Consider the following 25,121-nt stretch of genomic DNA (forward strand, 5'->3'; position numbering starts at 1 on the left):
TTTTCAGTGTCTTTTGAAATCTGCCTTTGCTAAGTGTTTGACAGTGCATAGCGGTCCTCAGTCGGTGAACATCGGCCACGTCACAGTTCAGATGACAAATGCGAACTGTAGGGAACGTGACACAGAGCCCCGGGCTGCTCTCTGGTCAACTCCAGCGGGGAGACCCTGGAAGGTGCTGCAATTTCTGTCTTCCCTGCCTGCAGTTCTTTCCAGAATACGATGTAGATCCCAATACAACAGTTGTTGAGGCAACTTAACATTTTAGGGTCAGAGAGACCCAGGTTTAAAGGCTGAACGATATAGTTTTCCTGGCAAATCACCTCGCCTTTAGAAGCCTCGGTCTCCCTTCTGATGACATCCTAGCGTTTCGCTGGGTTCACAGTGACATTTAAAGCGAGCTCACGGAGCATCTCATGCAGGCATGAAGTAGGCATTAGTAGATGGTAGGCTATTTTTATGATTAGGAATGAGACATTTCTCCAATATTACGTTGACCGATGAGCCTTCTGAGGCAAAAGTCATTCCTGAATGATTAAGGCTCCGAATGTATATGTAAGGCTCTTCAAAAATAATTTTTTTTTTTTTTTAAAGAGCAGTTTCATTAAATGCATTCTTTGGATCACAAAATTCTGGAACGCTAGGGCCAATCTGCATTCAACAAAGAAGACTTGTCCAAGATCACGGCATTAGGCAGTGGCAGAACTGGGCCTAAGCCCTAGTTCCGGTTTCTAGCTTGGTGTTCTCCCTGCCTGAAACAGTATTCGGTCACTGCATGCAGAACGCAGCACGTGATGAAATGCGCCTCTCTGCGTTGGGGACAGCAAGGTGGGTGTGCGTCCTGTGTTCTCGCGGATTACGACGACCAGCAGCTACAGCAGGACAGTACTACTGTCCCTAGTTTATAATTTTTGTAAAAATTTTGGCACACCTGTTGTTTTTCTTTTTACATGGATTGTTCATACATTTGGTTAAAAGCTTGTTTATTTCTCCTTGTTCCTCCTTAGTGACTATTTACTTCCATGTTGCTTGCTCAGAGTAAGACCCCAGGGAGAAATAACTGTGATTCTTCCTACAAGGTCTTAAAGTTGAATAACCACAATAGTTCCCTAGGGAAATTAAGTCCCCAGGAACCAAAGGAAGGGCTTATCGTCGGCAATTCTGCAATATGTGATGGGAAATGTGGCACCAGGGACTCATGTTCATGTTTTTTACCCAGATCACGCAGAAAACGGTTTCTACCTTTGAAACATTAGCCATCTGCAGCAAACTTCTCAATTACCTTCAAGGTTGCAGTCTTCAGTGTGATTTCTCTTTAATGCTCAGAATTGCATTAGGTGATGTGTTCTAGTCTGGGGCAGAATAAGAGCTTTGGCTGCCTGGTTATTGGAAGAGGATAAAGAACACAATACGTTATCTACTTCCTTGACTTCGGCTATTCTCTTCGCTGCTGCTTTTGCTACCTGTGCAATCCAGCTTTTCCTGAGGTCTCATGGACTGCTTATTGGCCATTTCCTCTGGGGTGCGTGCAGATGCTTGAGATGTGGGAACTCATCCTTTCCTATATTCTGCCTTAGAGAATGTCACCTAAGCCTGAAATCCAGCAGTCCTTGCTGAGTCCGTCCTTCAACTCCCATAGCCAAACGGTGATGTGGGTCTGTGTACTGCACTTAACATCTCTCCAGTATTTTTCACGTCTCTTAATCTCACTGCCACTTGCCATATAGTTCAAGCCTCCTTATTTCTTGTCTAGATTATTGCAGCAGCCTTTTATCTTGTTTCCTTGAATCAAGTCTTGCTGAAATGAATCCCTCCTCCCACCCAATTAGCAGCAACCTTGCCAACGCTATCTCCATGGTGATAACTTATGCAATTAAAAGCTGATTTTGTCATCCCACATAGCCTTCAGGGGAACCTCCAGACTTTTCCAGATAATCACAAAGGGCTTGTCATATGGCAGGCACTGGTCTGTATTCCATGCATATTAAATTGTTTAAACCTCACGACATGTGAGGCACTATTATCTAATTTGCAGATGAGGAAACGGGAACAAAAATTTAAGTTATTTTTGCTCGAGTTCAGTCAATGGTAGAGCTGGGAGTCAATCCCACCCAGTGTGATGGAGCCCCGGGCTCTAATGCCTCTCAGAATAAAGCAACAGTTCACGTAAAGTAGTGCATGTGTTTTTGAGTGCACTGAGTATTATACACGTGAATTTTAGGTTAATGAATTTCTATAAAGTAAAGCTATTAGGCTTGGCTCACTGCATTATGTTAATGTACTAGCTGGATGACTGTGAGCATAACCTAATGGATAATGAGTAATACGGTCAGCTTGTGGTCAGTCCCTGCCATCTAGGGAAAATGGAATTAGTGTCATATACATTTATGTAGCACGCACAAACCTGTATTTACAGATAAAATATATGCGTATGTGAGCAAAGAAAATAGCATTGTTATCGGGGACTGAATAGCCATTGTCTATATCCTCACACACTGCTTGGAAAGTTAGAGAGTTATTTAAAATCGCAGAGTTTCTGGATGAATCAAGAATTAGGAATAATGTCTTAAGACTTTAAAGCTATGCTATGCGAAATCCTCAAATCAGCATTTCTGTGACATAAATAAAAAACCTGGTTCATTTTCACGAGTAAGTCAAGTAATGACTTATTTCCCAAATTAAATAGCAAAGATAAAAAAGCACTATGCACTGTCACCCCTACTTAACAGTGATGTCTCCTGATGTTCCCACTGCCACTTGGCTTATATATGGCTGGATGTTAAGTAGTGCATTTATGATTATGGGTTAATTATGGTCATTTTACCCACTAAATGGACTAGTCCCAAGTCCTAAATTTTGACACAGGAAATCATACAACATTGTATCGACCGCTTTACAAATTAGCTAAACACAAGTTAACATATATTATGATTTTGGGGGTAGATATTTAGTAGGTATTTTTTGGTTAAAATTTCACCGCCCATTAAAGACATCCGGAAACCTCCAAAGGAGGCAGACCACTAACTATGAGAACTTCCGTAGCTTAGATCTATATTTACCACTAGTTACCTGACTCTTCAGGTTATGGCCAATTTCTTTTCAAGGACCAAAAAAAGCCCACTACATATGAAGATGTTTTTCTCAGGCCTAGAAAGTTTTCTATGTAATGCATATAATTTGACCACTAAAAGGGCTTTTGGGGTTAGAATTGGGGTCAGAAAAGGCAAAAAAGGGGGGGGGCTCATAGCTGCTCAGACTTGTTAAAAATAAGGTTGATGAATGAAAAAGTGGAAGTAAGGTTTTTTCAAATCCTATTTTGCATCTGTATTTGCCACCAAGAACACAGATCCTTGAGCTGAAAAGGACGGCATGGATGCTGGTGAGAGTCACCTGAAGTGTAAGACGTGCCAAGTCCTTGTATGACAGACCTGAAAGCCCGCGGTGCCACTTTGCGCTCTGTGACCCTGAGCACATTGTTTGTCTTCTATCTTTGGAAAGGGAATGATAGTCTCTACCTAGCAGGGTTGTTGGATCATGAGATGATAAATGAAAAATGCTACTGAATGCCTTACATATGACAGATGCTCAATCGCTAGGCATTAATACAGAGCGGCATGTTTACCGTAGATCCAGGGAGAGAGTCTCTAACGGATTCTTTTGGTTATTTGTAGAAATGTGATTATAACTTCTCTCATTCTTTTTCCCCTATAGTTTATATGAAAGAAGATGCTAGTCTCATATTTTTAATCTTCACAGATCTAAGTGCTAACAGATTTCCTTATACATCACATTATGCTCTGATGGCTTTTTATTCTTTGAAAAAAAAAAAGGATGAAAATATTGAATGAAAATTTCCATGATGCCATATTAAAGGGCTTAAAGGGTTTAAAGAAAAACATAAAAGGAACAAGCAGTGTTTACTAGGATGCTGCATGGATTTACTTAGAAGAAATCCATCTGTCTAACTTTCTTCTTGGACAGGATTACTGGATTAGGTCTGAAAAGTATGACAGTTGTGGCAATAATGAATTTTAGCTAGGCAGAAGGATGGCTCTTTCTTGATGTCTTTATGATAGTGTAGAAGCAGTAATATGGGCCAGATTGAAAACGGGCTGAATGACCACGCCTCACGGGTCCTTCTTAGCTACCGTTACAGGAGTCGGCGGTTGGTATGCTTTAAGAGACTGACTGTACTCAGCTCTATTTAGTTCTGACCTTTTCAATGACTTCAACAAAAACAAGTGGCATGTTTACCAAATCTGTAGATGACATTCATCGTAAGTAAAAAACTGTCATCGGTGCAAGAAATATAGCAGTAAAACAAAGCAGAAACAGTCCCTATTCTTAACAGGTAACAAATTGGATGACAGAATTAGGAGCTAAAGTGACCTCAGTGCACTGTATTAACAGAAATAAATTTAAAAGGGGTAAGTGAGCAGTCCGGCTTCTGGGGCAAAGACACGGCTTAGCAACAAACCTTTGGACGAGACTTAGGATTTTAGTCAACAATATGCTCAGTATCTAGCAGAAGTGTGATTCAACTTCCAAAAAAAGCCAGCAGAATTTTAAACTGCATTAATGAAAGACTCTAGAACAATAATTCTCATGTTTTCTAATTTTAAATACTAAAGAGAAACTTTGTGTACATTTCCATGAACCACTAACTACAGTAACTCTCAAAGCATGCTTCCCTAAGAGAATGTGTCAGACTCTTGGGGTGGGGGGAGAAGGGAAGGGTATGTAGTTTAAAGCCATATGTACCCCCTGGAGAGTCTACGGTGCTCCCCCACACTTAGGCTGATGTCACCCTCTCCTCACACCTCTCAGTTACGATCTAGAACAAAGAATATATGTCTGGTTCTGGGAATAAGATTCATGCATCCCAAGCATACCTGGTGTAAAGCAGGTGCTCAATAAATACTTACTGAATGAGTGACGGTGGTATGATATATGCAAATTGGGGTGCATTTAGAGACCAGAGACTGGTTGGTGCAAGGACTCAAAACCAAGTCCTCTGATGTTTACTAAGTGCAGGGAGAACATGCTAATTATTTTCAAAAGGCTGGAGACCTGCCATATGTAGTAGATGGTTTTACTCTTTTGCACAAGGTAGAACTAAGGCAGGGAGATGCATTTCAGTTCAACGTAAGGAAGAACTTTCTAATAGTTGAAGCTGCTGGAAAGTGGGTTGGGCCAGCTCAGGGGAGAGTAAGCTGCCCCTGCAGTGAATTTCAGTAGCTGTGAACTTTAAGAATGTGTATTTACAAAGAAATAAACTAGAACGGATTCAGAGTTATCTCTCAACTGTTATTCTCGTTTGCCCGCTCCAATATACTGTCTGAGTGGCAGAAACCAGAGCGGGGTTACAGCTAGTACACTGGGGGCGTTTACAGGAGTGGGGACCGTTGGGGCATTCTGTGGTGTACTCTTGGGCTGGAAGGATGCTTAGTGCAGATTTTTTCTAGGTTGGTGGGTGCAATGTTATAACGAATTACTTTAAAGATGCATTTCCGTCCTATGATTTTTGTTATCTAAGTATGTGCACATTTATTTAGTCCCTACTTATTTAGATACTAAGAGCATCGCTACTGTCCCAAAAGCCACACATTTTTATAAACTTTAAGGGCTGGTGAGGGACAGATTTGTTTTTATTGTTGTTATTAACTCATTTTATTGCAATTACTGTATTTAGATGCAGTACTTATGGGCATTGTTTTTTTTTTTTTCCCAGACCCTAGTAAAGTACAGGCACGTGACACAAACTCAGCAGATAGATGCTGAATATGGATAAAATGAAGACAACGATAATTTTGGCCGTTACACTGAGAACACTCATCTTAATGAAGATGTAACGCTGCAGGTCCGAGTGGTCACCAGACCAAGTGTAAGGGACGATAGTGCCTGTCTCCTTCGCTCTGCATACGTGTCTACATGTTTATATTCTTTTTTAAGTAAACCAAAAAATTAACCATTATTTTTGATAAAGTGTAAAAAAGTTCATTACAGATTTTTTATCATGGAAAAATTGATAAAACATCATGGTTAAGGTACAGACTTTATAGTAAAATGCTTAAAGTGTTTCTCACTCTTCCTTGGCTTGTCTGAGAACTGGCTTGGCGGCCTGCAGCTATTTGCCGAGCAAACGAGTGACTGACTTGTGGCCAGGCTCTCCCATCTCTGGAGCTCACACACGGGGGGAATTAGCAAACGGTTGGCTGCTCCAGTGTGCGTGTCTGTATATGAAGGGAGGAGGGGTGATCACATCTCTTTTCTTTACCATAGAGAAACATGAATAAATAAAATGAACTAGCTATGTTGTCCCTAATTTCAGATTTACATAATTTCTTTTTTTTCCTTTTTCCTAATCATTTACCCTGTCTCCTAAGATACAGTTCACAGAATAAATGATGCTTACTGTGTGAATGAAGTCAAGACTGACCAAGATGAGAAATATCAAGAACTTCACTACATTTTTACATTAAGAAATCATTAGCTAACAAATTTTTCTGAAAGAAAAACCACCATGCCTGCCCAGTTCTGTTGCTGAGGACAGGTCAGAAAGGCCTGGTATCTGCACTTCAGTAGCCTATCCTTTGTGGAGGCCACCTAAGTATTCGAGAAGACTTCAAGAGGTGGCGATTGATACCAGAATGTAAAGAGTACATGCCCACGGCCAAAGCGTGGAGAAAGTGCTCACGTTGAAAGATTCTGCCTCAAATAAACGAGTCTGGGAAGTCAGATTTTCTTTTTGAAAAAAGATAATAATACTTACATTCTATTTGTCTAGAATGTTAGTTTCTGAAGTGCTTTTTCCGACAGTCTCTTTTCTTTTTCAGACAGAATTCTAACATCCCTAATTAAAAGTAATTAAAATTAGTCTGTGAATAATATGGGAAGGGATTGACATTAGAGAATCAAAAGGGAAATTCTTTAAGAAATGGAAATAAGCTAAGAACTCCCGTCTAATCACCATCGAACCGTCGTCACATCGGCGCTACTGGCCTCATGGTCGCACTTGACACTCGCACCGGCTGCCCTCCTGCTGACAGGTCCGGTGTCCGCACTCCTTTAGATGGCACTGGATTCCCCTGGGAACAGCCCCCTCACCGCTCCTGTTCCGTCTCCTTCGATGACGCCTCTTCCTGAGCTCATTCAACAAATGAAGACACTTTCTAAGGACCTGTCCTCAAAACCTCACTTTCGGTGTTTGGACCGTGACTGAACACGTCTGCTGAGTGCTAAGACTATGAGGAGGATGGCGGCAGCATGAGCTCTGCTCTCAAACAGCTTGCAGCCTGTCGGGGAGGAGGTGACATTAAAGAAAAAAAATTCAAAGAGTTAACCGCAAATTTTGGTAAGAGCTCTGAAGGAACACACAGCGCACTATGCAGAGCGATCCAGCACGGCGGCCAGTGCAGCCCGGAGGTGAAGGACGGCTCTCGGGGGCGGCGACGTCTGGGGGGTGAAGTGGAGAGCGTGTGCGTGTCGGGGTACGAGCGATGTGGAGAGCGTGTGCGTGTCGGGGTACGAGCGATGTGGAGAGCGTGTGCGTGTCGGGGTACGAGCGGAGCCCTGTGCCCCGGGGAGGAAGGATCGACTGCTGACGACGTTAAGGAAGGCACCGTCAGGGCGGCAGCACGGAAATGCAGGGGAGGAGGGAGCTGGCCACCTCGCACAGGGCCAAGGCAAGCTCCTCCACCCCAGGCTTCAGCTCTCAGCTCCACGCCAAAGGCCCCACGACTGTCCCAGTTTGTCAGCATCAGTCCCGAACATCAGACTGCTGGCTGAATATTTACACACAAATGTTTCCGTGTCACCTCAAGTTCAATTCATTATCTCTCACCTGGAACTACCGCCACAGTCTCCTAACTTGTCACCCAGATGCAAACCTATCTGTTCTGATCACCAGAAAGCAGCTTCACCAAGTTTGAGCCAGGGGCAGAGACTGACTAACCACATGGGCCTATGAAAGTCGACAGGACGGCAAGAGGTCAACGCCCACGCATTCTCAGAACTTAGGTTCCATTCGATTAGCACCGCAATGAGCAGCGACAAAACCAAACCAAACGAAAAACCCAAAACCTTTCAAATTCTTGAATATCAGTATTTGATGGATACTGGAAATCATCTAAGTTGAAAACAAATCACTACAGTTATACATTAAAATACATGACAGCATCATTTTAGAAAGTGCACAATTTATTACATTTATGGGTTCATAATAAAATGGACACTTGGAAACCTTAAAAATGATGAGTAACAATTAGACATAAAATTCTCAAATCTTGGAACCTGAAATATTAAAATTCTAGCATTTCCTTAAAATCTTTCTCATGATCATCATAGCTTGAAAATTATTATGCTCTTCCAGAGGAAAAAGGGGGAATTAAAAAATAGACACACTGATGAAGGCAATGAATTCTTCTCAGCTGGCTTTATTCTCTACTGAAGCTCAATATAGGGTATTTACTTACAGGAAGCTGTCACTGTTCTGTTTTCCAATAACCCTCAAAACAGAATGGAGAATGCTTATGCAAAGTGACACAAGCTTTAACCATTCTCTGCACGTTTTACTGTTTCAATACACTGCTTTCCAACTCTAAAGTTCTGTGAGTGAACTATGAGTATTTTTAAATATTTTCCAGATTCATCATGGAGGCTGCTTTTCTTCTCTGCACTGTAATCGCACTGAGCTGCAATTAAAATAAACAATCAGTAAGTAGTTACTTTTTCTATGGAAAAATCTCAGACGAATACAAAGTACAATACATCACAACTTACACTTTTTAAAAATAATCTTATTAGAAGGGTTCTTGTAAGAGGTCACTTTTTGTGTTCATTTGTATTTTACTTTTGAGACTTTAAAATGCATCACACTAGATATGCGTGTCAAATATGACATTCCATAGCTCAGTGATAGACTTATTATTCCAAAACGTATTTCACAGAGGGATGAAGAACATCTAGTTAAAAGTTTAAAAACTGGTAAAACACAATCCAAGCGTAAGCCAGCACATTGCGGGGCTGATAAAAAGATGATAGATCATAGTAAGGAAAGTCTAACAAAAAATAATATTTAAATACTAATTGGAATTGATTAAAATTAATAATGGAATATACACCTAGTAGAAAAACTAACAGTACAAAAAAACAACAAAAACCCAAAACCTAACAGTATAGAGCATAAAGGAGCCTTCCCATCACCGTCTTTAATTCCATAGCCCTCTTTCCAGAAACAACCACTATTTCCAGTTTCTAAGTATATTTCTTTAAATATTGTAAATGAGAATATATGCATACATTTCCTCCCTCCTTTCATTTACAAAATAATAAAGTACTATACAGACTTTTCAGCTAAGTGCTACATTAGAAATTGCTCCATAGTAGTTCTACTTTATTCCTCTTAACAGCTGTAAACTTTCCCCTGCACAGATATTCTATCATTGAGCTGGTTTCCTGTTGATGAGAGTGTAGGTCATTTTTATTCTTTTAGAATTCTAGGCAGCGCTGCCATGAGTATTTTACTGCTTCCTTGTACAGACTTGCCCAGGGCAAGTACACCACCTGCAGAATAAATTCTTAGAACTGCTGGGTCAAAGGTTATGTACATTTACAAATTTTGAGAGATATTGCCCAACTGGGCTCCAAAGAGGTCATGTCAATACACATTTACATCAACGGCGTGTGAAAGTGCCAGTACAGTGTAGTATCAAACTTCACGACCTGACAAGTGAAAAATATGTGAATACAGTTTAAATTTGTATTTGCTTATGAGTGAGAATGACCATCTTTTAAAACGTTTAAAAGCCATCTGTCCTGTCTTTTCTGTAAATATCCTTTATGCATTTGTCTACCGTACTGCAGCACTGTCTTTGGTGACTCAGACACTTTTTCTGTGTTTAGGATATTAGCCTTTTTGTCATCTTTGTTGCAAATACTTTTCTCAGTCTGTCATTGAGTTTATGACATTTTTTTAACACAGAAATTTGAAAATTTACATGGTCCCATTTACTGATTTCTTTTCATAGTTTCTAGGTTTTGTGTTCTTGCAGAGAAAGGCTAGACCACACTGATTTTTAAGAATGCCATACTGTCAAAAGAACACAATATGGCATTCAGTCATTTATAGAGTGATGCACTTAGAACACATAACTGCAGTCCAAAGATGGATGAAGCACGTATAGGAAAGTAAATCAGGAGAACACATTTACAGCATGACTCAGTCAGCGCGATGCAGGGCGTGTGCGGGACCACTGACGTGACGCGGGGCTGCGCTGCTAAATATGGCATCGTGGAGACAATACTCATCTCAACTCCATCATTTCAGTAAGTATCAGGCCCTTAGCAGGGTATTATTTCTAATGGCAGTTTCCATTTTTTTTTAGAGGAAAATGGGAAAATTAGAAAGAATACAGAGAAGGCAAAGATCGAGATTTTTAAAAACTGAATATATGTTCCATAAAGAAAGTTTATGACTTGGATTCATTTAAAATGGAAAAAAATGTCAACTCCAGGGAATAAATTCCTTTTTGTATATAGGGAGAATGAATATAAATGTCACCTTCAAATGAAAACAGAACGGAAAACTTCGTGAAATGGTAACTGACAAAACATTAAAAAAAAAGCTCACAAAGAGAGAACGGTGGAATCTTGGCCGTTGGAGAGTTTAGATACAGGAAAACAGTGTTGAACTGCTAAGGCTGAATTCTGTCAGGTGAGAGACTAAACTGGATGATGGATGACGACTGGTTTATATAACTAACGTTCTGTAACTGTACCCTTGTTACTGTAAAACTCAACGTAGTTGATTTTAAGTGGGCATCTTTCTTTATCACATTCCTTAAAAAAAAAGATAAACTTGAAGCTTTAAGGATTGTGAAATAAGACATTTAATTTCTTATATACCTAAGTATCTACGTATCATTTAATGACTATGCTAAATACGAAGAAACCAAGGCCTAGAGAATTTCAAGTTGCCCAAAGTCGCGTGGCCACCTCGTGGCAGTAGGCTATTTGCTTGACTCCAAAACACACAGTCAAGGTGCTGCCCAGTTCACCTCGCTCCTGTTACTGTATGATCTATAGGAAGGAATGGACTCTTGAATGACGAGGTAAGTAGTCCATTAATTCATAACTTCATAGGAAATTAAACTTATCTGATAGAGTGATGATTACTTTCAAAGGGGAGGAGAAGGCTGAATTATTATTGGATTTCGTTTAAGTGCTACATTGTATTCATACTAGAAGTAGATTTCAAAAAAAATCTATAAATATCACAAACAGAAACTGAATTCAGTGAGTATTCAGAGTTGCTTTACTACATATAAAATGTTGTAATATCTAAGAATAATATTAATTTTGATTTTGTAACCCAATATAATTAATAATGTACTAATTTGGTTTGTTTTGATTACCTGCCTATCTATCTTATCTATTTAAACTGTTCCCAGCCTATTTTTGTATTCACTAAACTGGTCTCCTTTTGTTCCCACTATTGCTCCTATTTTAGGACAAATGGCCCATTTCATTATTACGTATGTATGAGTAATTGCCACTTAGTATCTCGTTGATGGCCTAAATTTTCTAACTCTATTTCGCACTGTAAAACTTTGTCATATTTTAGATTTATACAGTCATCTATAAATGTGCATTAAATGAAGTTAACCTACACATCAAGTAATATTTTTCCATTTAAAAACTACAATAAAAACAAAGTTAGTGCAATCTGAAATGGTACATTCAAAGCAATGTTATCTACTCCCAAATCTGTCACTGAATAACTGTGGTGTTTCAGACATAGCATAATTCTAAAGCAGTGCTGTCCAACAGAACGCCTTGTGACAGAGTTGTTCCACACTGATGCTGTCCGCTGTGACAGCCATATGGCTATTGAGCACTTGAAATCTGCTCATGTGACTGAGCATTCCAATTTTTAATTTTAATTAATTTAAAAAGCTGCTGGTGGCTAGTGGCTATCGTCTTGGACAGTATAGTACTAGATTTAGCAGTCGATTAGAGAAGATTGATGTTTATTTCTGTTTTTAAAGTTTACTTTTTCATTAAAGAGGCTAATTTTAAATAGTTTAATCAAGTAAAAAAAACACTACCAGTGCTCTGGGCACTTCTGAGGAACTTAGCACACACACTATTTACCACCAGGGGATCATGAGGGCCCCTACCTGCTGGGAAGCTGAAGCAGCTCTCTCTTCTGCCTGACTCAGACGCCTCTGAAGTCTGTTGGCTTTTTCTTGATGCTCTAGAATGAGCTTTTCATTCTATTAAGGGGAAATATAAAACAAACAAGTTAGAAATCTGTATGTAACACGGAGACATTTTGGGGAATAATCAATGAAAAATCTGAACATCTTAAAAAATGCAAAGATAATATGTCTCCAAATTTATATTTTTTCAAGTTATGAACTTGAAAGTTCAAAGTTGGCATTACATTCTGACTAAATTATTTCCCTCCCTACATGTCAACAAAAAAAGAGTAAATTAAATCCAAAGCAAAGGAATCAGAAGTTAAGAACAAGACTTCCAAATTGCAATATGTTAAACCTGAGGAGCTGGACCACGTGGGATGTGGAGTATGAGGACAGACCGCTGGGCCTCCCACCAGAGCTGGGGTGACGGGTTCTGAGAACCCGCACTTCCCACAAGCTCCCAGGCAGTGCTGATGCTGTGGTGCTGATGCTTTTTGAGAGTGTGTTTAGAATCACCGAGCTGGAGCAAGTTGCTCGGAAAATGGTGACATTGTCATGAAGGTCAAGAAACAGGAAATATTCATTCTAGAAATCCTGATGTTTCAGCGTTAGACATGTCTTGAATGATTTCTATGCTAAACTTATTCCTTATAAGGGCAAGAACTCTGTTTCTACATGTTTCCTCAAACATCTGTATACTCCAGAGGGTATCAGAGTCAACAGAGTTATTAAGGCACTGTTATTGGCTAAATTAGGTCCCTAAAAAGTATGTTGAAGTCCTAACCCCTAGTCTATACAAATGTGACCTCAGGTGGAAAGCATCTTGAAGACACAGAGAGAACACCGTCTACAAGGCAAGGGTGCCTGAGGCTACCAGAAGCTCAGAGGCAGGCATGGAATTGCTGCCCCTCCCCCCATGACATCTCGACTTAAGACCAAGACCACTGACCTCCAAGACTGCGAGACAACAAATGTCTGCTGCTTAAGCCACCCAGTCTGTAATGCTGTTAGAGAAGACCAGCCTCAGGAAACTACACAGGCATCATGAATATAAATGTCGCAACAGGCTGCCATGCAGAGAGCTTCGAATAAGTTGTCGATTAAAAAACTGCATTAGCCCTCTCCATACTTACTTGCGTGAAAAAAAGTTTCGTACAACTAGAATTGTTATTCAGTGTTTCTGGCACTTGTTGGAACTGAGAGAGCAACAAGCCTAATTAGGAATAGCAAGAAGAACACACTTTCTATGCAGAACTATATAGTTCTCTCACCCTACGAGATGACAGTGACTGCCATGCCTAGTAATATAAAACACTGAAGTAAGAGTATCCTGTTAAAATGAGCTTAATATACTTCTTACTGTGCCCAAAAGCAAAATTAAATTTTATGAAAGAACTATACTGGCTCTTTCAATTTACAAAGTTGTTTAAATATGTAGTCTTAAATTTAAGAGGCACATTATTAATGCAGAGAAAACTTGGGGAGAAAATTCCATCACCTATAATAAATATATTCATAGTCACGATCAGACTACATATAACGTACATTTTTCTATGCTGTGGATTAGGTAAATCATAATATATGTGAACTATTCTTTTTCAACTGATCATTGCGGTTGCTTCTGATCTTCTAATATTACTATTATTATTTTCCTTTAAATCTTTTCATATTTTAAATGACTTCCTTAGGACAGATTCTTGGAGGTGGGAGCTACAACAAAGAGCACGTTAATGGGTTTTGTTTAATTGTTTTCTAATGCTACAAAACTTAAGAGTAATAATTTCACTGTGTCTCTTATAGAAGGCCACTAAGAGATAGCGGCCTATCCATACAGCCTATTAATGAGATTCCAACAAATGTATTCACAGTTAGAACATCAAAAGAAGAACCAGCGTTCTAGAATGCTCTAATCATAATCTAGAAGTAGTTTACTTTTTTTTTAAACTTCAAAGAAAAAAAATGATTTATTCTTACTATATTTAGATTTTAAAGGAGTATTTTAATATGTTCCAGTTGGCCAAAGTGTTTTCTACATGTCTCTTGTGATGGATAAAAACAAAATAAAAGGAATGAGTTAAAAAAATAATCTTAGACATGCACAGCAATAAAGAGGATCCTAACACATTTTTTGTGACACTGCACAAGTTATACTGGTAAAATTGAAATAATAGCTCTACCTTTTGTCATTTACACAGAATGAATCACTGACTTTCAAAGCTTTTATTCACAGTCCATTACGTATGGACTTTTAGAATCATAAATGGTTTCTACAAGAAATACTCGCATCTGTGTGGTCATTTCCAAGCAGAGAATTAATTTGGACTCGGCTCAGGTAAAGCTCTGTAACATGCACATCAAGCTGCAGCGGAGCGCTTCCCAGGAGGGTCATTATCTTACCTCAGCTACCTTTTCCTTTGCCATTTCCAGCTGAGAAAGCAGCTCTTGGCTATGAAGTTTCTGTCGACTCAGCTCACTCCTATTAGTTGAAAGAGAGAAAAGCCATTAATATGACTGTTTAAAAACCTAACAAAATAGAATCTTTATTAGTGAGGTACACGTTCATGTTTTGAAAATATCACCTCGTATATAAAATAAAGTTGCTTATTAATAGACCACATCTTACAGGACTCATCCATTTCTTTATAAAGTGTGCATATAGTCTGGAGATGTTTATACAACGATGTGAATACACTTAACACTATTGAACTGCACACTAAAAAAATGGTTAAAATGATAAATTTAATGTTATGTATGTTTTATCACAATTTAAAAATGGTTAAAATCGTACATTTTATGTTATAATTTATCACAGTAAAAAACAAAACAAAACAAACCCCCACATATATACATATTAAAAGTGCCAAAGCAGCTTCAATATTATTATCTTGAGATATTTGGCATTAAAATGAAAGTATATTCATATTAAACAGATATAGTGTTTTTGCTGTTATAAAATCTCATAAGCTATTACGATTCTTCGCTATAGTATACATTTTTAAGATTCGTTTGCAGTGCTTCTCAGATGAGCTTCACTCTAGGAAAGTTAAGGTGATGTTAATCTCGCCATCATTTTAGTGTGGTAGATTCAGGGCTGGCATTTATGTTTAGGTTGTCTATATGCTGTATTTTATACATGGATACCTTTTATTCAGTATTAGCTAGAATTACCTTATGCATAGAACTATCTTTTTTTCCTGTTCAACACATATGCATTATATTATTTTTGGCCAAAGATAATTTCGAGAGTCACAGGTTAGAAGTAAACATGCTGCAGTCTTAAAAATAACTTTAAAAAGATTGAATCAATTTTTAAGTATTAAAATAGTTAATGCAAGATTGTTTTTTATCCTTTGAGCTCACTTCTGCTTCTTAAATAAATCAACAGACTAAGGCTTCCAAAGTAACTTCAGCTTTGAGTTTTTTCCAAAGAAGCTATACAGTTTGAAAACTTGGTCTCTTAAGTGTCCTATATTTGAGTGAAAAGTTGTTAAAATCAGGAAACGATTTGTTATAAATATATAGGAGAGAACAAAAAAATAATATCATCCACAAATCAATTCCACAAATATTTACTGGACACTCATTACCAAGTGCAAGGTTTATGGTGGCAAACACAGAGTAGCTGCCATGGCAGAACGTACAGACCAAGGAGGCGATGGCTTATTCTACCTCAGCAGCTTCGTCGATGCAGGTCACTGACGGTGAGGAACTTTATCACCGACTCTGTGACAGACAAACCCAAATGTTTTACCTAAGCTTCGTTTTGGTGGTCATAATAACGTAGAATAAATTTCTGTGCTACTTTAAAGTATCTTGCATAGCTTAAAATTCCTTCTGCTCCTCCTCAAAAAAAAAACAAAAAAATAGCAAAATGACCAAAGTGGTCAGACCTCTAGGCCAAATGTAATTAAAGTTATGCACATTAGTGCTGATAAGAAAGCATCTTTGAATACTACTGAGATTAAGATGAAACGATGATCATAATTAATTACTTATTTACTTTTTAAATTAAGTTTATTGGGGTAATGTTGGTTAATACAATTATATAATCTTCAGGTGTGCTTTATAATTTGACATCTGTATATTCTATTGTGTGTTTACCACCCAAAGTTCAGTTTCCTTCAGTTACTATATATTTGATCCCCTTTACCCACTTCGCCCTCCCGCTATGCTCCTATATTTGATCCCCTTTATCCTTTCTACCTCTACCCCCCTCCCCCTTCCCCTACCCTCTGGTAACCACTAGTCTATAGTCCATGTCCATGAGTCTCTGTTTGTCCTGTTCATCTGTTGCTTTTATATCCCACAAATAAGTGATATCATGTGATTTTCAACTTTTTCTGTCTGGCTTATTTTGCTTACTATAATACCTAAAGTATACAAAGAACTCATAAGACTCAATAACAACAAAAAAACCAATCCAATCAAAAAATGGGCAGAGGACATGAACAGACACTTCTCCCTAAAGACATACAAACGGCCAACAAATATATGAAAAGATGCTCAACATCGCTAGCTATTAGGGAAATGCAAATCAAAACCACAATGAGATACCATCTCACACCTGTCAGAATAGCTATAATTGACCGGACAAGTAATAACAAATGCTGGAGAGGATGTGGAAAAACAGGAACACTCATACACAGCTGGTGAGACTGCAAATTGGTACAGCCACTATGGAAAACAGTACGGAGGTTCCTCAACAAACTAAGCATTGATCTACCATATGATCCAGCAATCCTTTTACTGGGTATTTACCCCAAAGACTTGAAAACCTATGTCCAAAAAGATATTTGCACACTGATGTGCATACATAGCAGTATGTCACGGTGGCCAGGACATGGAAACAACCGAAGTGTCCTACGATAGATGATTGGCTGAAGAAGCTGTGGCACATATATACAATGGAATATTACTCAGCATAAGAAGAGATGAAATACTGCCATTTGCAACAACATAGATGGACCATATTTATAAAGTTAGCCAACATTCGGTTTATAGAAAGCCTTTTCAGAAAACATCTACTGCATAATTTGATATCTAAACAATTCACTTATTTACCCATGACAATTTACCTGAATGATAGTAATAATTGCTAATAAATACTATTAGTTATAATTTTCCAGAAAATTTAAGATCACAAAGATACAAATTACTAACTTTAATTTTTACTGTGTAAATATTTATTCTGTTGTGTATCAAGCTTTGTCACCCCCACTGGATGGTGAGCAACTTATTCATCTTGGTTTCCTTATACTCTGGTATTCAGCAGAGCTTGGCAAATAACAGGAAAGATGATGATGATGACGATGATGATGGTGCTTACTATGTGCCAGGACCTGGTCTAGGTGCTTCATATAAGTCAATTTATGTAGTTTTCAGGATAACCCTACGAGATCTGTTTCTACATATGAGAAAATTAAAAGACAGAGACATTCAAAAACAAAGGTAAGTAACTTGCCTAGGGTCACATGGCTAGTCAGTTATAGAGTCAGGATTGAAAAACTGGGCCTCCGGTTCCAAAATGTGAGTTCAGAACCTCTCCCAGTCCTGCGGCACGGCAGGCAACTGCCAAGTGAACAGTGAAAGGGGCTGTGTGTGCATGTTAGGCGTGCTGGGATGTAAGTATCTACACATTTATCTGAAAATAGAACAAGTTATATCTTTACTTTTGACATATTTCCTAAAGGTCCAGTTCCACATTCCAACTGAACATCCCGAACGTCGCACTTTCGCGTTGCCTCACCAACCTACTCACCCTGTCACCCTGACATCTCTGCCCTCGCTGCCTAAGTGAAAAACCTTAAAGCCAACTCTACTTCTCACTTACTCTTAAGTGCAACATCTAGTTTGTCCTAAACAGATTCTGCCTTTGCAATGTCTCTTGCATCTCTTGTTCATTTCTACTCAATGTTGCCATCACAACTCAAGTTCTTTTAACTTAATTTTGAGATATATTGCAACAGCCAACTGCTCAGGCTTCCCAATGTCAAGTTAAAAAACTATCTGCAAAGCACCCATCACAGTGCACACAGAAGTGCTCAATCAGTGCAGGAGTTTTCCCTTTCTAAGTCGCACATTGCTAAGCACATTTCTCTAAATCGCCATGTTAATAATTTGCCTTCTTGAAGGATAATTTCTAGAGCTGTCTTCTATTGGACAAAATAGTCCAAATCCCTGAGATTGGCATTCAAAATCATCCAGCACTTTGTGTAATTTATCTTTCGAGCCTCACCTCCAGTAGCAGTTAGGCTCTCACTGTCTTGCAAATGGACTATACATGTGTCGCCGTTAGCCTCATGGATTATCATTCTCTGCATCCCCTTTTTCAGATTTGCCATCAAAATCCTGCTCATTCTTTAAGATTCCACCCTCGTCCCATTTCTTTCCATGCCCCTCCCCAATTCATTTTAATCCAGACGGTTCTTTTCTCACATCAAAGTTCTATACTTCTTTTATGTACAAGATATGTAGCATTTCCGTAGTATAATGATAATTCGTGGTTTATATATGTGTGTATACATACGTATGTATATGTATACACACTCCTCCAAGTACATCAAAAAATTTTTAAAAGGGGATTGTTTTTAGTTTCCACAGTATCTACCGCAGTGCTTTACACACAGAAATTCAATAAATAAGTGCTTATTTATGGCTAAATTTCTCTAGAATACTTAGCAGTTAGAAAATTGAGTTTATTTGTTCAGCATTTACTGAGGAATCTACCACAAAACATATTTTAGAGAAAGATTATTTATATTTACTTCTGTTTCACTTCTCTCTACGAAGGATTTGAAATGGCTAAGAAAAGGTTATTTTTCAGTTAAGTGTTTCCTCCAATCTCACTTCTGAATGAAATTTGAGAGGGTATTAAAGGGTGGAGAGAAAACCGATTTTGCCAGCTCTGTGCCCCAAGCCTTTCCTGGAGCCTGCCTGTTAGCACTCTGCAGCTGGCATTTCTCCGCCAGGATATTTCACTGTGGGGTGAAGGGAAGACCGAGGAGGAGGGCCTTCCTCTGAATCGGCTGTGAGACATTTTCTCTTCCTTAGAGAACATAATTGGGAGTCCCCTACATCATTAGTGATTTGGGAAAAACATTGAATGAGACTTTCCACAAACGTCACAGTGGTGTTGTAGATGAAATACTTGCCAAGTAAAATCTCTCCATTAGAAATCTTTAAAAGCAGAAACATTCCTACCTATCAGGGGTGATTCAAGAGTGGCCTGCCAGCAGGTACAGCGAGAGATGGCATCTCCAGTTCTCATCGGACACTGTGGCACTTAAAGAGTACTTTACACTAATTAAGTAATTTAAATGAAACTGTGTGCAATTTTGCTATAACTTCTGGCATGTAAAGTTTATAATATATTATAAGGTATAAGGTAAAATTATTATCTCCCACAAATTTTAATATTAAGTATAGAAAAATGAAGAATCCTTTATATCATTGGGAATTGCTTAGTCTATCAGTGTCTCAAATATTTTTAGTTCACTTGTATAATGCATGTGTATGCAACCAAATATCCTAGTCATGCCTACAAAATATAGTTTAGGAATACAGTTGTAAAATATAATCGATTTACTACCTTCTGTGTAGGTAAAATTTTAAGAGACAATTTATAAACAAAGTTTATGCTGTATCTATTAAGAAATCGTGAAATGTTTTAGTAAACAAAATATTATAATTAAGATTGATAAGTCATCAAACTCTTCTTCCATTCAAGATGCAAGTAGGTGAAGGGTGGGAGCCTAGGCAAGGGCTCTGCACCTGTGGTCCACGGATGGACTTCAGGTGTGCTCACCACCCCTGTGAAGCTATGGGCAGCATCTTGTGGGTCTGTTTACTTTTTCTGGGAAGAGGGCCCATAGGTTTCCTCAGACATTTTTAGAGGTCTGAGGCCTAAGGAAGAATAAGGATTTTGTCTGTGCTTTTCACCTGGAATATACAAAGTTTTTTTAGATTTTTTTTTTTTTTTAAGTATGAGCACAACGATTGAAGTATTTCAATGTTGAATGTCTTTTTTTTCCTACAAACCACATCTGTAACGTACCCTCTATAATTATTTCCACTTTGGGCTACATTAATGTGGTATCAGAATTTAAAGGCACTTGGCAAGCAATCTGAATACAGAAGTATTCATGATTTTTACAGCATTCCCTCTATTCTTTTATAGTTGCTTGTCCAAACCTAATTCAATAGCAAATTCTCCAACATATGCAACTAAGTTTTAAAAGAAAAACTTTCTCCTTCTGTACTTACGCATCACTGCTCTACTTAATTATGTATTTCCAGAACAAGTACAACTGGTATAACTTGGTTTGGGAACAAACACACTGACGCTCGTAAAGCAGGTGGCAGAAGCGACACTGGAGCAGAGCCCTGGGCACTGGTCCGCGTGCTCTGCACAGACAGGTCTGGTCGACGTCAGGTGACTAAGCCCGTCAGCAGGGTGTTCTACTGCTGTTCCTGGTTATCGCTTCAAGTTTGCAAAGCAGTTATTATTCTCATCATGCAAGTAAAGGAATTAAGACTCAGAGAAGTTATTTAATGTTCTTAATGTCATAAAATGATTGAATGAAAAAGTGGGGTTCATACCAGTCTTTCAGTTGAAAATGTTCTCTCAACTAAATCACACTGCCTCTCATCTTAAGTCGAATCAATTATCAGAGATCTGTGGCATCATATAACATCAAGATCTAAAAGGCAAAATGAAGATTCTCCAGAAAAAAAAATCAATCCTAAGTATGTGACAAAATGGTCAGTATTGTGATCTAAACCTTTCATATGCCTTCAAAAGACCTGACTATTGCAAGGAAAATCACCCTAAGGTTTCAAATCTCATTCAGTTAACTAAAAATACCGCGGGCTAGAGCAGACGGGCCAGCTTCGGCTACAGTAGTGCCCTCTTGGTCATAGTCACAGGTGCTCTCTCTCCCTATCTGCATGTTCCCAAGTGACCGCATCCAGTCCATGACTTACAGGGACATTAAAGAGCACTATCTTTCCTTCCCAACCTTCCTCCCTCCCAGTGAATGCCATCCTCCCAGGCGCTCCACTTAAAAGCTCAGGCTCCAGCTTAGATTCCCTCCCCTTCTTCCTGTGCCGTGTTTAATTTATCAGTAAGTCCTGTCCTACCTCCCTAATATGTTACGTAACTGCCCACTTCTCTGCATCTCCACCAGTGGCACTCTGTCCTAAGCCACTACATCGATTGCCTGGAAAACTGATCATCTGACCTCTGGTCTCTCTGACTCCATGTTTGCCTGTTCTCTAGTCTATTTTCCATATGATGTGGAAAACTGGTCTAAAGTGGTCTTTTAAAGATCTAAGGATGTTTAATATCCTCTGATGATTTCCCATTGCTGTACTCGGACTTTATTTTAACTTAAAATACTCTTACTTAAGTATCTTCCTTAAAGTAAGTAAGCATGTCTTATTTAAAACAGCCTACCAGATGTCGCGATCTGATCGCTGCCTCGTTCCTTGGCCTCATGGCATTCTCTCCCCTCGCTCGCCCCACTGTAACCGCTTGGATCTACAGCTTCTAACACTGGGCCTCTGTACTCGCTACTCCTCATCTGGCTTCTCGTATAGTTGGCCTCGGTTTAAATGTCGGCTTTTCTGACGGCGTCTTTAAAGATGTCCACCTCTTTCAGTTCTCATGTCTCAGCTACTGTCTTCCACGTCGCCCCATCTGTTTTCGTTAGACCACTTAAGACACCTAAAATTACCTTGTTTACTTGTTGGTTTACCTTATTATTTGTCTCTCCCCACTAGAATGAAAGCTTCAAAAGGGAGTTACATTCACAAGGCGTAGTATAGCGCCTGGCACACACAAGGTGGTTTTTAGTCTTGGAAAATTTTAGTTAATTCCACATAAGCAGTTAACTGGTCTATTCGATAATAACATTTCTAATATCCTATGACTTGCTTTTTCGAAGTTATCACCACCTACTTGCTTTCATATCAGAACTCATTAGACAATTCAGCAGTTACATTTTCACAGTAGCAATCAAGTGGTACTACAAATTTGGGAGACTACTGATAGGAAAAGCAACAAATTGAAAGTTTTATTTATAAAAATCATAGGAAGCTTATTTTTAGAAGTGATCTGAAGAATGAACTCAAAGTTACAAAGTAGTGGGTGAATCTCTGCACAAGATTTCATTTTAAGGGCTGATCTTAGGATAAGATTGTAGGAACTGTAAAGTTCATTCAGTTCAGTAAATCCTGAACTGCGTGCCTGTTATGTTCTATACATGATACCGGTCCTGGGGAGGTAAGATCCAGTCATAGTTTCACTCTAGAAATACGAGAAATATTAAAAAGCTGCTGGGCTTATCGCATGGGTAGTAAATGCTGTAAGAGTCCCCAGCGCTCTGGGAACACGTGGGGGATTAGGAGACTGCAGCTGTCTCCGCAGAGCTGATATGTGGAGACAAATGGAAGTTAGATGGACAAAAGCAGGGAAGGGGCAGAAAAGCGTTGCGATCAAATCCACGTGTGAAGGCCAGGGAACAAGAGAGGACAATAAATTTAAAAAAGTGAAAGAAGTCTAGTATGAAAGGGGCATAGAGAGTGACTAGGTGTGTAGGGGTGAGAGGAAGAAGCAGAAAATGCAGATTGCAAAGGATCTTATATGTCTTGACAGGAAACTGAGACTTTATCATCAATACACTGGGGAGGTGCTGAAGTATTTTAAGAAAAGCGACATGATTAGATTTGAGGATCCAAAAATCTTGCTGATTATAGCAGGGAAAATAATAAGGAAATAAGACTGCAGTAAATTAGAGGTTACTGCATAATCCGAGTGAACAACTGCTGACAGCCTGAACGATCAGAGAGAAATGGACAGATTCAAGAGATGGTTGGGGTGTGGGACAGAATCAGTAGTATTTGATTTAGGGGTATGAGGAGAAGGAGTTCAGGACAGCCACCTGGAGTTTTCCTCGAGCAACTGGGTAGATATTATCACTCATGGAGATGGGAAATACAGGATGAAATAAAAGCTTGGGCGAGGCCTGAAGTAATGGGGTTTTCAATACACTGAGTTTGAGGTACCTATGGGAATGTTCAGAAGAGAGTTGGAAATCACTTCAAAAGGGTCAGCATTAGAAGCTGTTTTGTAATGACAATGAGCCCCTCGATGTGTCTCTGTCATAGAAATGGATATCCTAACCCATGCTCAGAGAATCGCCACCATAAACGCACTTCGGTTCTCAGTATCACTGGCATGCATAACTGAAAAGGGATGGTTATGAGGCTAAGAAAAAATGCATTAATCTCTTTGAGAATGCCACAAATACTTTATCTAAAATAAGAGAAGTTATGGTTCCTCGGGGCATCTAATAAGAGTTTGAAATTTGGGCCAATATCTTAAACTTTATAACTAATGACTAGAACTGCTCAGATTATTCTGTTATCATTGAGGCACAATTTAAGATAAGAGTGAACCATGCATATTTTGATTGATACAGCATAAAGGAAAACTTCCTCAATGCAGGAAATCCTTCGGTGATGACTAAAGAGTAAACCACACAAGGCTCTATTCTCTATTAGACGAGAGAATGACAAAAGGTGCACTATTCATTTCTGGGAAATGATGGATCTGCCAGCTGCAGAATCTGCTTTCTTCGAAACTCTTATAACAAATTAACATAGCATGTGCCAGATGTTTTTTTTTTTTCTGTTGAATTATACTATAATATGCTTCAGTTACTTTTAGTAATTATGCATTTTGTAATCTGCCAGTACCTGCAGCTGCCTCTCATCCTGTTAATTAAAAAAAGAAAAAAAAAAGAAAAACTTAAAAAAGCAGTTATGGCAGCCAAACATTACATATATATAGCCAAGAATAATGCTTTAGAGATTAAAGAGAATTACTTGGGCTCAAGTGCTGTGGAATTTTACATATATAGTTTTGGACAAGAAAATATTACATATTGTATATTCATTCATTCATTCACTAAATACAATGTTATTAAACACCTACCTGTTAGCTCACTCACGGGGTTGTATAGAAGAGATGAACGTGAATGATGTTCATATTAAGTTACACTACAATTCAGTAAGTGCCAAAAAGAGAAATGAGCACAGTGGAACAGCAGTGCGGGAAAAGGAAAGACGCAATCTGTCAGGGGAATTAAGAACGCCTTACAGAGAAAACTGATATTTGAGGTGGGTCTGGAAGGAAGAACACGTTTTCAGGTGGGGAGTTGGAAAAAGACACCCCTAGAAAGAAAGAGCCATGGACAAACTACCCCTAGAATCATCCTTGATCCCTCTCTTTTCCTTAATACTTCACATCTAATCCATTGACACTTTCTATAATCTATTAAAAAAAAAAAAAAGACTCCCAAATAATCCATCTTCCTCTTCCTTGTCTAAGCCGCGATCATCTCTTAACAAAACTCTTGCAATAGCCTTCTAAGTCCTTCCTCAGTCTGTTTACTCACTTCCGTTTTCCACCTTAGTAGCCAGAGTGACCTTTTAAAAAAATCTGATCAGGTCACTTCTTTCAAAACTGTCCACTGGCCTTTGTCCACCCTTAATACTCTTTAACTAGGCTAATAACCCCTACAAGACCAAGGGTTCCTGTCTGCAGCAGAGGCAGTGTCCAGCAGACATCCATGGGCTTCATACACATTTCCCAGACGCCTACGCAGATAGATTGGGTCCACACGAGTAGCTTGGCCAGTGACGAGATAAGGAAGTGACGTGTATCACTTCAGAGCTAATTTAGTTAAGAGCCACTGTTCAGAATTCCACCCCACCCCGCTTTTTCCTTGTTCCAGAGATCTTGGAAAACTACAAGTTCAAGATGAGAGAACCGCTACCAGCAGAGCCTTCCTGCCATATTGCCTTAGACATGCAATACCAGCAAGAAATAAACCTTTCCTGTGTTAGGCCTTGGAATTT

At 38.9% G+C, this 25,121-nt stretch overlaps 1 protein-coding gene across 1 annotated transcript in view; it reads right to left on the minus strand.

Moving 5' to 3' along the window:
* Positions 1–8,416: 8,416 nt before the first annotated feature.
* The window catches only part of SCLT1 (sodium channel and clathrin linker 1), a 103,982-nt gene continuing 87,277 nt past the window's right edge, over positions 8,417–25,121 (minus strand). The window contains exons 20-22 of the mRNA XM_006917768.3: positions 14,598–14,676; positions 12,177–12,272; positions 8,417–8,690 (exon numbers count right to left, since the gene is read on the minus strand). Coding sequence (XP_006917830.1) covers positions 8,628–8,690; positions 12,177–12,272; positions 14,598–14,676 — 238 coding nt within the window. The 3' untranslated portion in view covers positions 8,417–8,627. The remainder of the gene's footprint in view (positions 8,691–12,176; positions 12,273–14,597; positions 14,677–25,121) is intronic.

The sequence above is a fragment of the Pteropus alecto genome, unplaced genomic scaffold, assembly GCF_000325575.1.
Source record: "Pteropus alecto unplaced genomic scaffold, ASM32557v1 scaffold17, whole genome shotgun sequence".
Classification (NCBI taxonomy): Eukaryota; Metazoa; Chordata; class Mammalia; order Chiroptera; family Pteropodidae; genus Pteropus; species Pteropus alecto.